Source organism: Rhinatrema bivittatum, chromosome 2 (assembly GCF_901001135.1).
Source record: "Rhinatrema bivittatum chromosome 2, aRhiBiv1.1, whole genome shotgun sequence".
NCBI lineage: Eukaryota > Metazoa > Chordata > Amphibia > Gymnophiona > Rhinatrematidae > Rhinatrema > Rhinatrema bivittatum.
This window is the reverse complement of record NC_042616.1, coordinates 598,898,217-598,915,272: the sequence shown is the minus strand read 5'-3', so window position 1 is coordinate 598,915,272 and position 17,056 is coordinate 598,898,217. Positions and strand designations below refer to the sequence as shown.

Genomic DNA, 17,056 nt, shown 5'->3' with positions numbered 1-17,056 from the left:
CATGCCCCGGCATCTCTGCGAACGCTGCCCCCAGAGCATCCCCCTGGGAGCGGAAGACCCAAGTTTGGGATCAAACTGGGGGACCTTCCCCATGACAGTGCCACTCAGCCACTGGGCCCTTACCTGAGTTTTCGTGTATTTGTTAAAATCCAGTTGTGGATCCAAAACAGTCCATCTCTAATGCTTTCTATCTTCGGCTGTGAAACTCTTCATTTCGTTATAGAGTTGTACATCTGAATGAGCATTTCTACTGCCCTTTCTCTGACAGACATTTGATGTGAGTCAGGTGCAGAGGAAACATATTGTGCCTTTTCTCTACTTTCTTTCCAATGGATTGAACTTTTGTTTTGCTCATGTGTGCAAAGATAAGCTATCTGGTTTGCCTAGTGTTAATTATATATGTACGACTTCACTACCTGTGTGAACAGTATAGATGTAACATTAAGAACCACAAGGAGTCCTCGAAGTGGGAAGGGAATTAAGCCAGGGCCTTGTGTGCTTTGCTCTTGCTGTGATGGACTGTTCTCTTTTTTTCTTCCTGATTCAGTACTAACAGTTGCACCTGATCTTGTTTACAGCCTCTTGCTTGGTGGACTGGGTGAGACCTTGCTGGTTTATGCAGAAAAGTCGGGTGCAGAAAGAAGGTGATGAGCATTAAAGAAGGAAAATCAATCCTGCTAAACAGAGCAAAAGGGTGGCCACTCTCAAGCAAGACCTCTTTTTATTCATCAGCATGAACACCCTAGCACCAGCGCCTCAGCGAGCTGCAGCAACCGAAAGCCAAAGCAACGGGCCTCGCTCTTTTAACATTTCTTTCTGTCTGGAAACTGTGCTGTTAATAGTGCTGGTTAAAGGGAAGCATAATTAGAGTTATGATTACGAGCTTGACGCGAAGCAGGGGAAGTGAAAGCTATTCATTATAGACTGTGAGAAAGTCTTTAAAGAATACACTGCATTCGTGCCCGTAGGTGGCCCGGTGCGAGTGAGCCTGTAGGCTAAACCTCCTCAGGTGGAAGGATGTGCTGCATGCGTAGTCCCATGGCACAGACCCAGCATCTAGAGGAAAAACCCGTTGGCAGCATTTGCACGTCCGGGTTTCAGCATCTCGTGCAGCGAAGCACTGTGCCTGGACTGACCCATGGAGCAGTCGTTCAGTGTCATGTGAAAATTTGTCAGGAGCATTAAATTCCTGAAGACTTGTCCTTGCTATATGGGAAGCCACCATGTGAATCTAAGTTTTGGTTAGAGTCACTCATTTTCCCTTTCCCAAGTTCCCTGCAGATTTATGCATTTTTATTGGATGGCATTCATGTCTGTTCATAATGATTACAAGCAACGAGCATAGAATGGAAGTATTTCAAATTAACAAATGTAAGAACTAGGTGCAGGAAATGAATAGGCTGAGCTGAAATAAGTTTTTCCTTGTCCACCAGCGGTGTATTAAAAAATAAGAGGTGGTGGCCAGCCTGCTGCTTCAGTGGCAAGTACTGTGCATTTCCATACTGAAGACCTCCGATTTGATTCCCGACTCAGAGCTTCCAGCCTCAGATTGGTCAGGGGTGGGGATGCTGCAGGGGTGGCGCTCGCTGCCCTGGAGGGAAGGGGGAGGAGGAGCTAATTGCTGTCATCAAGAAAGGTGACAGCTGGCAGCCTCAGGACTATTGCTTCAATTAACAGACTAGGAACAGTGGGAGGGAGTGTGTATTAAAACAGAGGGCGGGGGCAGGTGAGGAATCCCCTGCTAGTTAAGAGGGAAGGTTCCTAGTGCCAGAAGGCCGATTAAGTTTGGATGAGAAAGGAGGAACTAGTGGGGTAAGAAATAATTACCTGACTGCTAGAGATGTTATAAAAAAAAAAATTTGAAAATTAAAATCTAGATGAAAATGAATATTTGTGATGGGGGAAACAATGGTGAAACAGAAAAATAAAGATACCTGATCTACTTTGTGGCTCTGTGTTTGGCTAATATACTTGTTCCAAGCCATATGCAGTTGCATGTCTGTATGTGGAATATAGGAAGATATAGAACAGAGGAGACGTAGGAAACATTAATAAAACTACACATTGTTTAGAGCTGAGCAGAGCTCAGGCATCACACACTGTTCACGTTATGGTGTTTTGCCCCCTGTTCTCCACTCAGCTTTTTCTGCTTTATCCATTTTATGTGCGCCAGGTAGCACGCGCACACCCTTTTAAAATCTACCCCATTGTCTTTAAAATTTCATTTTAATTTGTTATTCTATATTCCTATTTTATATTTATTTTTATACAGAAAAATGGTATCAGAGAATGGAAGGGCATAAATTTAATTTAATAGAGAAATATGGTATCAGCAAAAAGGTGCAAAGATTTAATCCACTGTCTCTTGCCTGCAGTGGGCTTCAGGCAGTATCAGTATGGCAGCACCAGAAAATCAAATCATTTACTATAAAATCTCTGCATTATTATTCAAAAAATCTTTTATTCTTATCACCCAAAATAAAAATTGTCTGCACCTCTGTTTTGTTATATGCAATTGCCCTGTTACATGTGATATGTAACTGACTTGTATGGTGAATCACTTAATACTTTCACCACTGTCAGCCAGGCTGCTCATTCATACAAACACCATTTACTAACTATGGTAATTATGGTGTTAGCCTTCTGGGGAGTCCATTTTCAAAGCAATAAAATCTGTAAGCTGAAGGATTTATAGATATGTATATCATGAGCTCCACTGCAGGCATGCAAAATAATTCTAAAGCAACCTTTTGGAATTGCCATGCTTATAGTCATAGGGTTTGGGGATTTATTTTTGAGCCTTGTCTCTGCAGAAAGGGCTTAATATATAGAAAGGATAAGACTTTTAGAAGGAAAAATTATTACATTCAGGCTACAAAAAAGCTGTGGCTTCCCGCAGGTACTCTACTCTGACCAGTCTTCAGATCCCCACTGCGCTACATAGAAACCACCCATGTGTGCCACCAGATGCTGTAGCATTTTGGCAACCTGTGCTGTATATAAGGGAACACAGCTCCTGGATGGATTCCCTCATAACATTTACCAGATTTATTGCTACTCAGCTTTTGTATTACAGCTGTTTATTTCCACAATCTGAATATCACAAGGACTGAAACATATTTCATAATTTTAGAGTTCAGCTATGTAAAAATCATGCATAGTGCTACTGTCTTCTGTTTGCTTGTTAAAGTTATGGTCTCCTAGCCTGAGTATAGGCTGGTAATAGGCATTGCTATGGGGTGGCAAGTGCCAACTAAAAAAATGGCTTGCTGCCCCAATTTTATACATTGGATCAGGCAGGAATAAACCAAACCCTTGCCCGCTCTGATCAGTGGTAATCCACCCTTCTCCCTCCCCACCCTGCTGGCAGAAGGAGTCACATTTAAGCAAATGTTATCTCCTGCTCTTGCGGGGCCAGTCTCACAGCTCATACTGCAAAACTGGTCCCACGGCAACTGTAGATGATGTTTGCTTAAATGTGACTCCTGCTGCTACCCACATCACAACCTGGCAGGCTGCCACGGAGCCTAGCCCACAGCGGCTAAAGAGAGAAGGAAAACTCATCAACTAGCAGCAGACCGCATCCCACTGGTGGCTGAAGAGCAATAGAGGCCTGTAAGGCCGACGTGGCGCTCATCCCATAGCAGCCAAAGAAAGTGAAAGAGGACCCGGCGGCTGCCAGCAGGTCTCATTCCATTGGCGGCTGAAGTAGTGGCCCAGGGTTTGAGAATGTGTGCGCAAGCCTGTGTGTGCATGTGAGAGAGACACTGTGTAAAAGAAAGAGAGAGATAAAAGGGAAGTGAGAGAGAGCCTTAAGTGAGCCTCTGTATGAGAGGGGGCCTATGTGCATGCATGATAAAGAGGGTATGTGAGAGAGCCTGTATGGGTGAGAGAGAGTGTATGTGTGTGTGTGTGTGTATGAGAAAGTGGTAGTGAGTGGGTATGTTCTGTTCACATTCCCCCATTCCCACTAATCCAGAAAAAGGGCATCTGAAAATCAAAAGTTCCCATGTTTGGAGAGAAGGAGTTTTAAAATTCTTATTTGATTTAATTATTGTATGGTGTTTGCTGTTTTGAAATATTTTAGTGGTGTCTGGGAAATTTTGGATAGTCTATTTGTCATTTGTTGTTTTAGTATTTATTCTTTTTAGAGAGTGTGAATTTATTATTATGATTGATGTTTTATATTTCTTGATTTTATTTGATGTATTATGAGGAAAGGTGACATTTCTATTTTTCCACTGCATACAGGGGCGGATTTTAAAACGAGCGCGAATAGCCTACTTTTGTTTGCGCTCCAGGCGCAAACAAAAGTACGCTGGATTTTAGTAGATACGTGCGGAGCCGCGCGTATCTGCTAAAAACCTGGATCGGCGCACGCAAGGCTATGGATTTTGTATAGCCGGTGCGCGCCGAGCCGCGCAGCCTACCCCCGTTCCCTCCAAGGCCGCTCCGAAATCGGAGCGGCCTCGGAGGGAATCCTCTAACGCCCTCCCCTCACCTTCCCCTCCCTTCCTCTACCTAACCCACCCGCCCAGCCCTGTCTACACCCCCCCCCTTACCTTTGGGGGATTTACGCCTCCCAGAGGGAGGCGTAAATCCCCGCGCGCCAGCGGGCCTCCTGCGCGCCGGGCCGTGACCTGGGGGCGGGTACGGAGGGCGCGGCCACGCCCCTGGACCGCCCTGGGCTGTAGCCACGCCCCCGTACCCGCCCCCAAAACGCTGCCGACATGCCCCCGAAACGCCGCGACGACCGGGCCCGCCCCCGACACGCCCCCCTCGGAGAACCCCGGGACTTACGCGAGTCCCGGGGCTCTGCGCGCGCCGGTAGGCCTATGTAAAATAGGCTTCCCGGCGCGCAGGGCCCTGCTCGCCTAAATCCGCCCGGTTTTGGGCGGATTTAGGCGAGCAGGGCTCTTAAAATCCGCCCCACAGATTCTAGCTTTTTGTGGTTTCCAGTTCAGTTTGTCTGCATGTTTCCATTTATACTATGGTCTCTTTATTCTGGATTTGGTGAGGGTCTTTCTGCATGTGTGATTGAAGTGAGGAATTCTGCTAGTGTGTAGCTTCCGAAAGGGTCTGTTGCAGTATAGCTTAGTGTGTTTCCACATCGATGTTCCAGATCCGTTGTAATATTGCGGTGCCGTCTTTTCATAGGTAGGGTTGTTGCTGTTTTAATTCTGGGAGTTAGTGGTGTTATAGTATGGTAGGGTGGCTACACAGATTCTGAGTGTTCCAGAGTTTTGCGATACTTCACAAAGTATCTTGCAATGGAAGTTGTCTGAGTTGCTGTTACTGAGGTGATACCAGAATTTGAAATTTTTATATTGTATGGTGAGTTATAAGGGGAAGTATCCAAGGTGCATTGTAGGGAAAATGTCCATGGATGTGAAGTGCATTACAGAACTGAAGGTGCAGGGTTCTTATTGAGATTCTGTCCCTTCGTGCATAGACTCCAGTCCTCACTCTCATAGCCGTACTGAAGAATTAGTTGAATGGGGATATCAAATAATTTTAATTGTAGTCTTAATGGGAAGATAAAACTGGCCAGGTTTTTTAAAATATTACAGAGAAGGCTCTTGGGCCTTTTTCTTATTGTGGTTTTTTTTATAGCCAATGTAACGGTAAGGGAGCATACGGTGGGGATGGGTGTGATGTGTGGAAATATCACTGTGGCTTGCCTCCCCTCCATACTCAGCTTCCAAACCCCCCCCCCCCCCCCAACTAATTCTGTCTAGAGTCTCCACTGAGGCTGGTATGTACAGTCTGAGAAGGAAATGCACTCTGCAGAAGGAGGGCTGCTGGGGCGAGTGAGAATGAGCACTTCCCTGACCTTTGGCTCTGTTACTTCAGAACATATATTCAGATGAGTAGTAGTTAGGGAAGGGGAAGAAATGAAAGCACAGCTGAGACTTAGATGGTGCTGCCCTTTGTGATTTTAAGACCCTGGTAGATGTCTGTGCTCCTGGGATAGTAGGGTCAGCCCTGGCTACTGCTGCTACGTGTAGGCTGCAGCATCCTACTTTCCATTGCTGTGGTGAGTGTTTCTCCAGCCGTGGACCAGGATCCAGGCTCCACTCTCCATGACGATTGAAACGCCACCTGGAGGCCGGATTTTAGGGCCCATGATTGCAGATGTTTCCAGAAGGGGCCCGGTGAATGGCCCAGGCCTGAGGACTGTTACTGCAGAAACAGGATTAGAATTAAGTTGGTAAGGGATACAAACTGGGGGGGGGGGGAGAAACACTTCTGGGTCAGTACGTGAGTGAAAGCTCGTGGTGCCCGATCCCCAGCTCTGGTGTCAACTGAGACGGAAGCCTGAAGACGCAGGAAGAAACGTCGGTCAAAAATAAAATCCAAACCGCTAAGGTAAAGTAATCCTTAAAGGAGACAAATTTCAGTAAACCAAATAGTACGCAGGCACTTTTGAACTGTCTATCTTTATCCAAATTTCAAAGAGGAATTACTTGATTACTTTCTCTTAGAAAATTGATTAAACGTAGGTGGTAAATAAGTAGCCCAAGTACTTTACGCATGCTATTTGGACAGCTGGAGCTGTGGGGGAGGAACTACCTGCATCTAATTACAAATGTACCGGGTCATTCATCAAACCGCGATGTGCTGGTCTCGTGTGCATTAAGGCCTTATCGCTCTACCACATGCGATACCGGCCCCATCACAGCGGTACAATGCAAATTAGGGGTAGGGGAGGAGCGTGGGTGAAGTTTATGTCCTGGCAGCGCTGCAGGCAATACCGTTTTCTACATTATCGCTGGCAGCACCGCGGGAAACACCACCACCTTTTCCCATGGTGCTATGGGTGCAAAACTGTGCGGCCTAGCCACAACCGTGGAGGGCGAAAACACACCACCACGATGCAGCCGTCTGCACAATTTCGCCCCTCTGTCCCTTTTTTCTAGGCCTTAATTATACATTCTTGTACTTTTCTCCCCAAACCAATCATGCCCTTGGGAACGCCTGATTTAACAGCAGCTAAACGTAGCCACATTGTGAAACTGTATGGCTCTTCTAACAGCCCAACCGGGGCAATTTTCAAAGCCAGGTGTCTGATTGCCTTGAAAATTATTGGCAAAGTTTGCTGGTAAAATGTATTCGGTGCAGGGAATGACTTTCCAGCAGATCCTGCATTAAATATGACACTGATGACACCAACTTTGGTAGCCTTATGTCGCCCGCCCTTCATGAACAACTGTTCCTGTCTTTTGCTTAGAGAGGGCAATTACACCCAGAGGGCTGTGTCTGTCATCTGTGCTGCCAGCTGTTAACATCTGTTTCAGTACTGGAAACAAGAGCTCAGCTCTCCGTCCTTCTGAGGCAGATAAAATGGAGATACGTTTTCAGTGGATTCTGATCATAATTATTACAGAGATTGAATAAAAGCCAAAAGGTTCACTGAGTTTAAACAGGTTTCCCCCAATGGCTGTATTGCATAAATAAACTTCTAAGCTTATATTTTTTAACTTAAGAAGGGCAGTTTTTACCTGGACTTTACACTGGAGTGTTACTGATTACATTGCAAATTCTGGCTCACATTTTGGTAGAGCTTTCCTTCTCACCTCCCTTCCTGTTTTTCCTGTAGAGGGGGTGATCCTGGGAAAGTGAATAGAGTCTTCCTGAATACACATCATGGATAAACAGCCCTGTTCGCAGGTAACAGAAATAATGGGAGAGATGCAATGCAGTAGCTTGGGGAAAACATTGTTAGAGACATCATCTTGTGGTTGTGGTATTGCCCATTAGCGAATGGTCAGGGCCGAGGATGGAGGTTTCTTAGTAGAAGGTAGATGCAAGGTGTTGCCTTTCAAGGCTGTTCCCACTGTCTCAGAGAATGCTGAGACAGTGGGAATTTATGATAGGACTTATGATAGGTTCAGAAAAGACACATCTTCACACAGTACCATGATTTTATTTATTTATTTATTTATTGTTTTTGTTATACCGAGTTTCATGATAGGCATCACATCAACCCGGTTTACAAATAACAAGGAGTGTAAAGCATAACGTAACGTAAAAAACAATATTTTCAATAAGAACCTTGAACTTTAAATACAGTGAATCAGAAAAAGGGAGAGGGAAAGTTACAAAAAACAAGGAAAATAAACTTGGGATGGAAGGGGAGAAATTGAACAGCACAATATTTACATTTCAGCCTATTGATACATTAGAATGATACATTAGAATGATACAACCTCTTCATGGCATTGGCAATTAGGACATTACCTACAGTGGCCTCCTGCAGTGGAAACAGAATTGAAGGTGGAGATCCATCATAAATGAGAACCATAGAATGGTGGCAGAGGATTCCAGAAGCAAAAGGAAACTCTTCTTGGTGAAGGATTTCATTAGGAGAGGAATAGATGAGGGGGCAGGAATGCAGCATGATGAAATGGTTAAGAGCCAGCATTAGGAGAGATGCAAAACGTAGTAAAAGGAAGTAGGAAAGAGAAAGATATTCTCTTGGAGATAGATGGGCAGGCTAGGAGTATAGTTATTCTAACACAGAAGATCAATTAACCGAGGGAGGGTCTTAGGCAGCTGTCAAGGTTTTCTCTGAACTGTTACTTTTGCATGGCAAAGGGGAAGACAACATAAGCACCTTAGGAATTTCAAAGCATGACTAAAGAATTTAAATACATAAGAGGAATTTGATTTTCTTGGAGAGTGGGGTTGCACCTCAGGGTAACGGTCATAGCATAGCGATGGCCTGCATCTGTCTTCATAGGGAAACCATAGTTCTTTGTGAACAATTTAGATTATGTATTGGCAAGAAATTGAACTAGATGAGGAGGTAAAAGCTGAAAACTGATTGTCTAGTTACCATGCACACACATACACACACACACACACACTCTCCCATGTTTTTTCTCCATTTAAAATGATTAAACAGACCCATTTAAACCTATTTAAAAGCAAAAGTAAATTTCATTACACTTCTGAAAATAATTCATTTTTTGTCTGTCCTGGGTCCCAGCTCCCTTCAGTGATACAAATTTTGAAAACTGATACCATCTGCCCCTCCCCCCCTCCCTGGTGTATTAGGTGCCCTAGACGAACCTTATAGCCTTGCACAATGCCCCCGCCCACTCCACACACAGTTAAGAGTTATGCATTTATAATAACATTTTACATGAAAAATATCATAGTACCATATTCTGAGGTAAAAATATCACTTACATTACATTTACATGCACTGCTGTGATGCCAACCAGAAATCCCTGCAAAAAAGACCCTTGGAACCCATATGATATTAGGCCTCTCGTAACATGTGTTATGTGTGAGTTTGACCCTCCAAAAGTCCTAAAAGACTAATAGATTCTCACCAAATACAGAATAGAGCAACCATAAAGTAGAAATATAAACATGACAAAACCTGAACTGGAAACCACAAGAAGCCAGACACTCTAATGCAGTGCAACAATGCAAAACCAGAACCATCACCATATTCTCAAACATCAAACAACATCAAGAAATAAAATAAATACATAATCATTATAGTAAAGACATGCTAATAATAATATTCCAAAAACAGATGACAAATAAAGGATCAAATAATTAAAAACTCACATTTTTTTAAATGTTCCAAACACCAATAGATATTTCAAAACAGCAGACACATTAAAAAACACCTGAAAAATAAAACTAAAAAACAGAATTAAAAAATTCACACTCCATACCTGGGAGCGTTTGATTTCCAGTCACCCTGAGATTCTCGGGAGAGGGGTGCACAAACTTCTCTTCTCTTTCTTATATACACACACAAACAAGCTCATACACACATACACTCCCTCTCAGACCAAGCCCCAGGCATCTCCAGCTCTTCTTTGATTAGGATCTTCCAGCAGCCCCAGGCCCTCCTCTTCATTTCAGCTGCTGGCAGGTTGCTATCCACCTGCAGCCCCATTTTCTCTCTCTCTCATACACACACACAACCCAGGCAGCTCCCATTCTTTCTCACACACACACCCCAAGCAAGCTCCCATTCACATCCACCCAAATGCCAGGCAGGATCCTATTCTCACCCCCTTCCCCCCTCCCCCCCCATGCCAGGAAAGCTTCCATACATGCATTGCACACACATACACACACACACACACACACACATATCCCAGGAAGGCTCCCATTTTTAAGCATGCATGCATCCAAGGCAGCCTCCCATTCACACACTTGCACTCATCCCAGGCAGCCTCTTATTCACACACACTCACACACATCCCAGGCAGCATCCCATTCACATACACCCACTCATCCCAGGCAGCCTCCTATTTAGACACACACACACACAAAACCCAGACAAGCTCCCATTCACAGCCACACACCCCAGGCAAGCTCCCATTCACAAACACACACACACACACACACGCAGACCAGGCAGGCAGGGTCCACGGATCATTCCTCCTCCGCTGCTGCTGCCACCAGCCTGAATCTTCTTCGTTGGCAAGCGCAGTCATTCTGCACCTCCTCCTGCATGCTGGCCATGCGGTAATTCAACACTCACGGTGCTAGCACTTCCTGCATCATGAGGTGAGAATACAGGAAGTGCTAGCACCGCAAGTGTTGAATTACCACGGGGCCAGCAATTGAAGAGGAGCTGCAGGACGGGCTTTTTCTGCCGGCGGTGGAATGGAGCTTGCTGGCAGCTGCACAGGCTTTCTGATTCTTCCACTGCTGATAGGATCGGGTCTTCAGGCAATAGCACGGGCCTCTCCTTGCTCCTCACACTGCCCTCCTGCGTGTGCTGCCCTGTGCAATTGCAAGGTTTGTACACCTGGTCGTGCCGGGCCTGAGTAGTGTAGCCGGAACTGAATTATTTTGGGAAGGGGCCCAAGTATGCATATAGGTTTGAGCCCTACTAGTTGTACTCTTATCAATAAATAATACCTTAGAGTGAACCTGACAATGGATTTCTTTGTAGTCTGCATCAGCCATCATGCATCATGAGTGACGCTTTAAAATATTTTGTTTCCAGCACCTACCAACATTAAAAATAAAACAGTGAAAAATCTAATAAAAGATCCATCGTCAAATAAGCCAAAGAACACCAACCTCTCTAAAAAAGATTTTAACAAATACACAGCCACCTTACAAGAGAAAACAAACTGAAAAAAACAACTCAACCTTAACTACAAACATAAACCAACTAATGATACAATAAATTCTACAGAAGAAACAAACAATAAAAATATGTGGACTTCTTTTGAAAAAATATAAAAAATGGAAATAAATAGAAATCAATAAATTAAAACCTTCCATGCATCCAAATGACCCGATACCTGCCAATTCCCCAAAACAAACTAACCAAATAATTACACCATCAATCGCAAACGTAATCAACCTATCACTAACAGAAGGCCAGGTACCAAAAAGACTAAAACAAGCAATCATAAAACCAACATTAAAAAATAAAGATGGGAGCATTGATGACTGGGATAATTTATAGACCGATATCAAATCTATTGTCCCTGGCAAAAATACTAAAAAAAAACAGTTCTCAACCAACTAGAGAACCATTTAGATGATCATGAAATCCTTTACCCAATTCAATTCGGTTTCAGAAAAAAACATTCAACAGAGACCCTGCTACTATCACTAACGGATCCAATACTGCGAGGATTTGACTCTGGCAAATCATACTGTCTTGTACTTATCGACCTCACAGCAGCATTCGACACAGTAGATCATAAACTACTATGCCGATAGTTACAAAACATCGGAATTAATGGAACGGTATTAAAATGGTTGAAATCCTTCCTAGATGAGAGTTAAATTCAATGATCAGATATCTGACACCTTTCAGTGTAACACTGGAGTCCCTCAAGGATCAGCTCTATCTGCTACATTATTCAACATCTACATGCTACCATTATATAAAGTACTCATAGACCTGAGGCAGACAGAGAGGTATATAGATGAGACCTTCAGGGACATAGTAGCCAAGTCCCAACTTCAGACTGGCAGCCCTGGTGCTGCCTTGGAGGAAGAAGGTCTCATGATGGGAGAGCATCAACCGGGTGCAGCAGGAAAGGATCCTGTAGCAAGGACCTGCTCTCCAGGTGATGCATTGTCCTTTCGCACTGAGGATATCTCTCCAAGGCCTACTGCCCAGGAGGGAAGGGTTAGGTCGGCCGTCATAGTTGGTGATTCGATTATTAGGAATGTAGATAGCTGGGTGGCTGGTGGGCGTGAGGATCGCCTGGTAACATGCCTACCTGGTGCGAAGGTGGCGGACCTCACGCGTCACCTAGATATAGGATTTTAGACAGTGCTGGGGAGGAGCCGGCTGTCGTGGTACATGTGGGCACCAACGACATAGGAAAATGTGGGAGGGAGGATCTGGAAGCCAAATTTAGGCTCTTAGGTAGAAAGCTTAAATCCAGAACCTCCAGGGTAGCATTCTCTGAAATGCTCCCTGTTCCACGCACAGGTCACCAGAGTCAGGCAGAGCTCCGGAGTCTCAATGCGTGGATGAGACGATGGTGCAAGGAAGAGGGATTCAGTTTTGTTAGGAACTGGGGAACCTTTTGGGGAAGGGGGAGTCTCTTCCGAAGGGATGGGCTCTACCTTAACCAGGGTGGAACCAGACTGCTGGCGCTAACCTTTAAAAAGAAGATAGAGCAGCTTTTAAACTAGAACAAAAGGGAAAGCCGACAGTCACTCAGCAGCGCATGGTTCAGAGAGAGGTCTCTTCAAAAGATACTAATGATGCATTAGAATTAGGGCATCCCGACAGTGAGGTTCCAATAATAAGAAAATAGTCCAAGTGCCTGTAACTAAAAACTCACCTAAGCTAAAAAATTCTAACTTATCCCTATCAATTAACAAGCAGAATGAAAATACAAACAAAAAACAAACTTTGAAATGTTTGTATGCTAATGCCAGAAGTCTAAGAAGTAAGATGGGAGAATTAGAATGTATAGCAGTGAATGATGACCTACACTTAATTGGCATCTCACAGACATGGTGGAAAAAGGATAACCAATGGGACAGTGCTATATCGGGGTACAAATTATATCGCATTGACAGAGAGGAGCACCCAGGAGGTGGTGTGGCGCTTTATGTCCGGGATGGCATAGAGTCCAACAGGATAAGCATCCTGCATGAGACTAAATACAAAATTGAATCTTTATGGGTAGAAATCTCTTGTGTGTCGGGGAAGACTATAGTGATAGGAGTATACTACTGTCCACCTGGTCAAGATGGTGAGACGGACAGTGAAAAGCTAAGAGAAATTGGGGAAGCTAACCAAATTGGTAGTGCGGTAATAATGGGAGACTTCAATTATCCCAATATTGACTGGGTAAATGTATCATCGGGACACGCTAGAGAGACAATTTTCCTGGATGGAATAAATGATAGCTTTATGGAGCAATTGGTTCAGGAACCGATGAGAGCGAGAGAAATTTTGGACCTAATTCTCAGTGGAGCACAGGACTTGGTGAGAGAGGTAACGGTGGTGGGGCCGCTTGGTAATAGTGATCATAATATGATCAAATTTGATTTAATGACTGGAAGAGGAACAGTGTGCAAATCCACGGCTCTCGTGCTAAACTTTCAAAAGGGAAACTTTGATAAAATGAGAAAAATTGTTAGAAAAAAACTGAAAGGAGCAGCTACAAGAGTAAAAAATGTCCAAGAGGCGTGGTCATTGTTAAAAAATACCATTCTAGAAGCACAGTCCAGATGTATTCCACACATTAAGAAAGGTGGAAAGAAGGCAAAACAATTACCGGCATGGTTAACAGGGGAGGTGAAATAAGCTATTTTAGCCAAAAGATCTTCATTCAAAAATTGGAAGAAGGATCCAACAGAAGAAAATAGGATAATGCATAAACGTTGGCAAGTTAAATGTAAGACATTGATAAGACAAGCTAAGAGAGAATTTGAAAAGAAGTTGGCTGTAGAGGCAAAAACTCACAGTAAAAACTTTTTAAAATATATCCGAAGCAGAAAGCCTGTGAGGGAGTCAGTTGGACCGTTAGATGATTGAGGGGTTAAAGGGGCACTTAGAGAAGATAAGGCCATCGCGGAAAGATTAAATGATTTCTTTGCTTCGGTGTTTACTGAAGATGATGTTGGAGAGGTACCCGTAATGGAGAAGGTTTTCATGGGTAATGATTCAGATGGACTGAATCAAATCACGGTGAACCTAGAAGATGTGGTAGACCTGATTGACAAACTGAAGAGTAGTAAATCACCTGGACCGGATGGTACACACCCCAGAGTTCTGAAGGAACTAAAAAATGAAATTTCAGACCTATTAGTAAAAATTTGTAACCTATCACTAAAATCATCCATTGTACCTGAAGACTGGAGGATAGCAAATGTAACCCCAATATTTAAAAAGGGCTCCAGGGGCGATCTGGGAAACTACAGACCGGTTAGTCTGACTTCAGTGCCAGGAAAAATAGTGGAAAGTGTTCTAAACATCAAAATCACAGAACATATAGAAAAACATGGTTTAATGGAACACAGTCAGCACAGCGTTACCCAAGGCAAGTCTTGCCTCACAAATCTGCTTCACTTTTTTGAAGGAGTTAATAAACATGTGGATAACGGTGAACCGGTAGATGTAGTATACTTGGATTTTCAGAAGGCGTTTGACAAAGTTCCTCATGAGAGGCTTCTAGGAAAAGTAAAAAGTCATGGGATCGGTGGCAATGTCCTTTCATGGATTGCAAACTGGCTAAAAGACAGGAAACAGAGAGTAGGATTAAATGGACAATTTTCTCAGTGGAAGGGAGTGGGCAGTGGAGTGCCTCAGGGATCTGTATTGGGACCCTTACTTTTCAATATATTTATAAATGATCTGGAAAGAAATACGACGAGAGATAATCAAATTTGCAGATGACACAAAATTGTTCAGAGTAGTTAAATCACAAGCAGCTTGTGATAAATTGCAGGAAGACCTTGTGAGACTGGAAAATTGGGCATTGAAATGGCAGATGAAATTTAGTGTGAATAAGTGCAAGGTGATGCATATAGGGAAAAGTAACCCATGCTATAGTTACACAATGTTGGGTTCCATATTAGGTGCTACAACCCAAGAAAGAGATCTAGGCGTCATAGTGGATAACACATTGAAATCGTCGGTTCAGTGTGCTGCGGCAGTCAAAAAAGCAAACAGAATGTTGGGAATTATTAGAAAGGGAATGGTGAATAAAACGGAAAATATCATAATGCCTCTGTATCACTCCATGGTGAGACCGCACCTTGAATACTGTGTACAATTCTGGTCGCCGCATCTCAAAAAAGATATAATTGCGATGGAGAAGGTACAGAGAAGGGCTACCAAAATGATAAGGGGAATGGAACAGCTCCCCTATGAGGAAAGACTAAAGAGGTTAGGACTTTTCAGCTTGGAGAAGAAACGGCTGAGGGGGGATATGATAGATGTGTTTAAAATCATGAGAGGTCTAGAACGGATAGATGTGAATTGGTTATTTACTCTTTCGGATAGTAGAAAGACTAGGGGGCACTCCATGAAGTTAGCATGTGGCACATTTAAAACCAATCGGAGGAAGTTCTTTTTTATTCAACGCACAATTAAACTCTGGAATTTGTTGCCAGAGGATTTGGTTAGTGCATTTAGTGTAGCTGTGTTTAAAAAAGGATTGAATAAATTCTTGGAGGAGAAGTTCATTACCTGCTATTAAGTTCACTTAGGGGTAGATTTTATAATTTAGCGTGAACGCGTACTTTTGTTTGCGCACCAGGTGCGAACAAGAGTACGCGGGATTTCAATAGATACGCACGTAGCCGCGCGTATCCATTAAAATCCGGGATCGGCGCGCAGCCTGCCTCCGTTCCCTCCGAGGCCGCTCCGAAATCAGAGCGGCCTCGGAGGGAACTTTCTTTCGCCCTCCCCTCACCTTCCCCTCCCTTCCCCTACCTAACCCACCCCCCGGCCCTATCTGAAACCCCCCCCTACCTTTATCGCAGGATTTACGCCTGCCAGAGGCAGATGTGAATCTGCGCGCGCCAGCGGGCTGCTGGCGCACCATCACCCAACCCAATGGCTGTTCCGGAGGGCGCGGCCACACCCACGGAATGCCCCCGGGCCAAACCCACGCCCGCGGCGCCGCCCCGAAACGTCGTCTCACCTGCGTGGCGCAGGTGAGACGACGTTTCGGGGCAGCGCCGCGCCCCCGAAACGCCGCGTCATGACCGCTATGCCCCCTGACACACCCCCGACACGCCTCTCCATGCAAGCCCCGGGACTTACACGCATCCCGGGGCTTGCGCACGCCGCCGAGCCTATGCAAAATAGGCTTGGCGCACGCAGGGGGGGTTTGGGGTAGGTTTTCGGGGGGTACGCGCGTACCCCTTTGAAAATCTACCCCTTAGAGAATAGCCACTGCCATTAGCAACGGTAACATGGAATAGACTTAGTTTTTGGGGTACTTGCCAGGTTGATGTGACTTGGGTTGGCCACTGTTGGAAACAGGATGCTGGGCTTGATGGACCCTTGGTCTGACCCAGTATGGCATGTTCTTATGTTGATCTAAACATCTTCCTCTACATGGATGATCTACAATTTTATTTTCCACTAACAAACTTAACAGAAAGCACAGCATCATTAATTGCAAAATATAAGACAATGATAAATGAAAAACTATCCCAACTTAAACTAACACTAAATACCAAAAAAACAGATATCATATGGCTAAACCGAAACCCCCCCAAAATGCTACCTCCCCTTATAAACCTAGGAAATTGCCAAATTAATCCATCGATGCAAGTGAGAGATCTAGGAGTTCAACTGGATGAAAACATATAAATAAAAGGACATATCAGTAAATTGATAAAATCTGGCTATAGCAAGCCGTGGATACAAAGCCGCCTGAAACCTTTACTAACTACTACAGACTTCAAAACTGTTCTGCAAACACTAATATTTTTGAACCTTGACTATTGCAACTCCCTGCTCCTTGGTCTTCCTGCTTGTCACATAAAACCACTACAAGTTCTGCAAAATGCAGCCGCAAGTCTGTTATCCGGAGCCAGGAAATACAATCACATTACTCCTGCATTGAAAGCA

The 17,056-nt window shown here is 44.3% G+C and overlaps 1 protein-coding gene across 7 annotated transcripts in view; it reads left to right on the top strand.

The window, feature by feature from the left end:
• The window catches only part of TMEM241 (transmembrane protein 241), a 204,686-nt gene extending 202,743 nt beyond the window's left edge, over positions 1 to 1,943 (top strand). For 6 of the 7 annotated variants that reach the window (XR_003854780.1, XR_003854782.1, XR_003854781.1 and 3 more), the window contains one exon: positions 579 to 1,943. Coding sequence is in view for 2 of the 7 variants with exons in the window: in XM_029591130.1 (XP_029446990.1) it covers positions 579 to 648 (70 nt within the window). In the remaining 5 variants the exon portion in view is untranslated. The remainder of the gene's footprint in view (positions 1 to 578) is intronic. The other variant, XR_003854779.1, reaches the window with a different exon arrangement.
• The last annotated feature ends 15,113 nt before the right edge of the window (positions 1,944 to 17,056 follow it).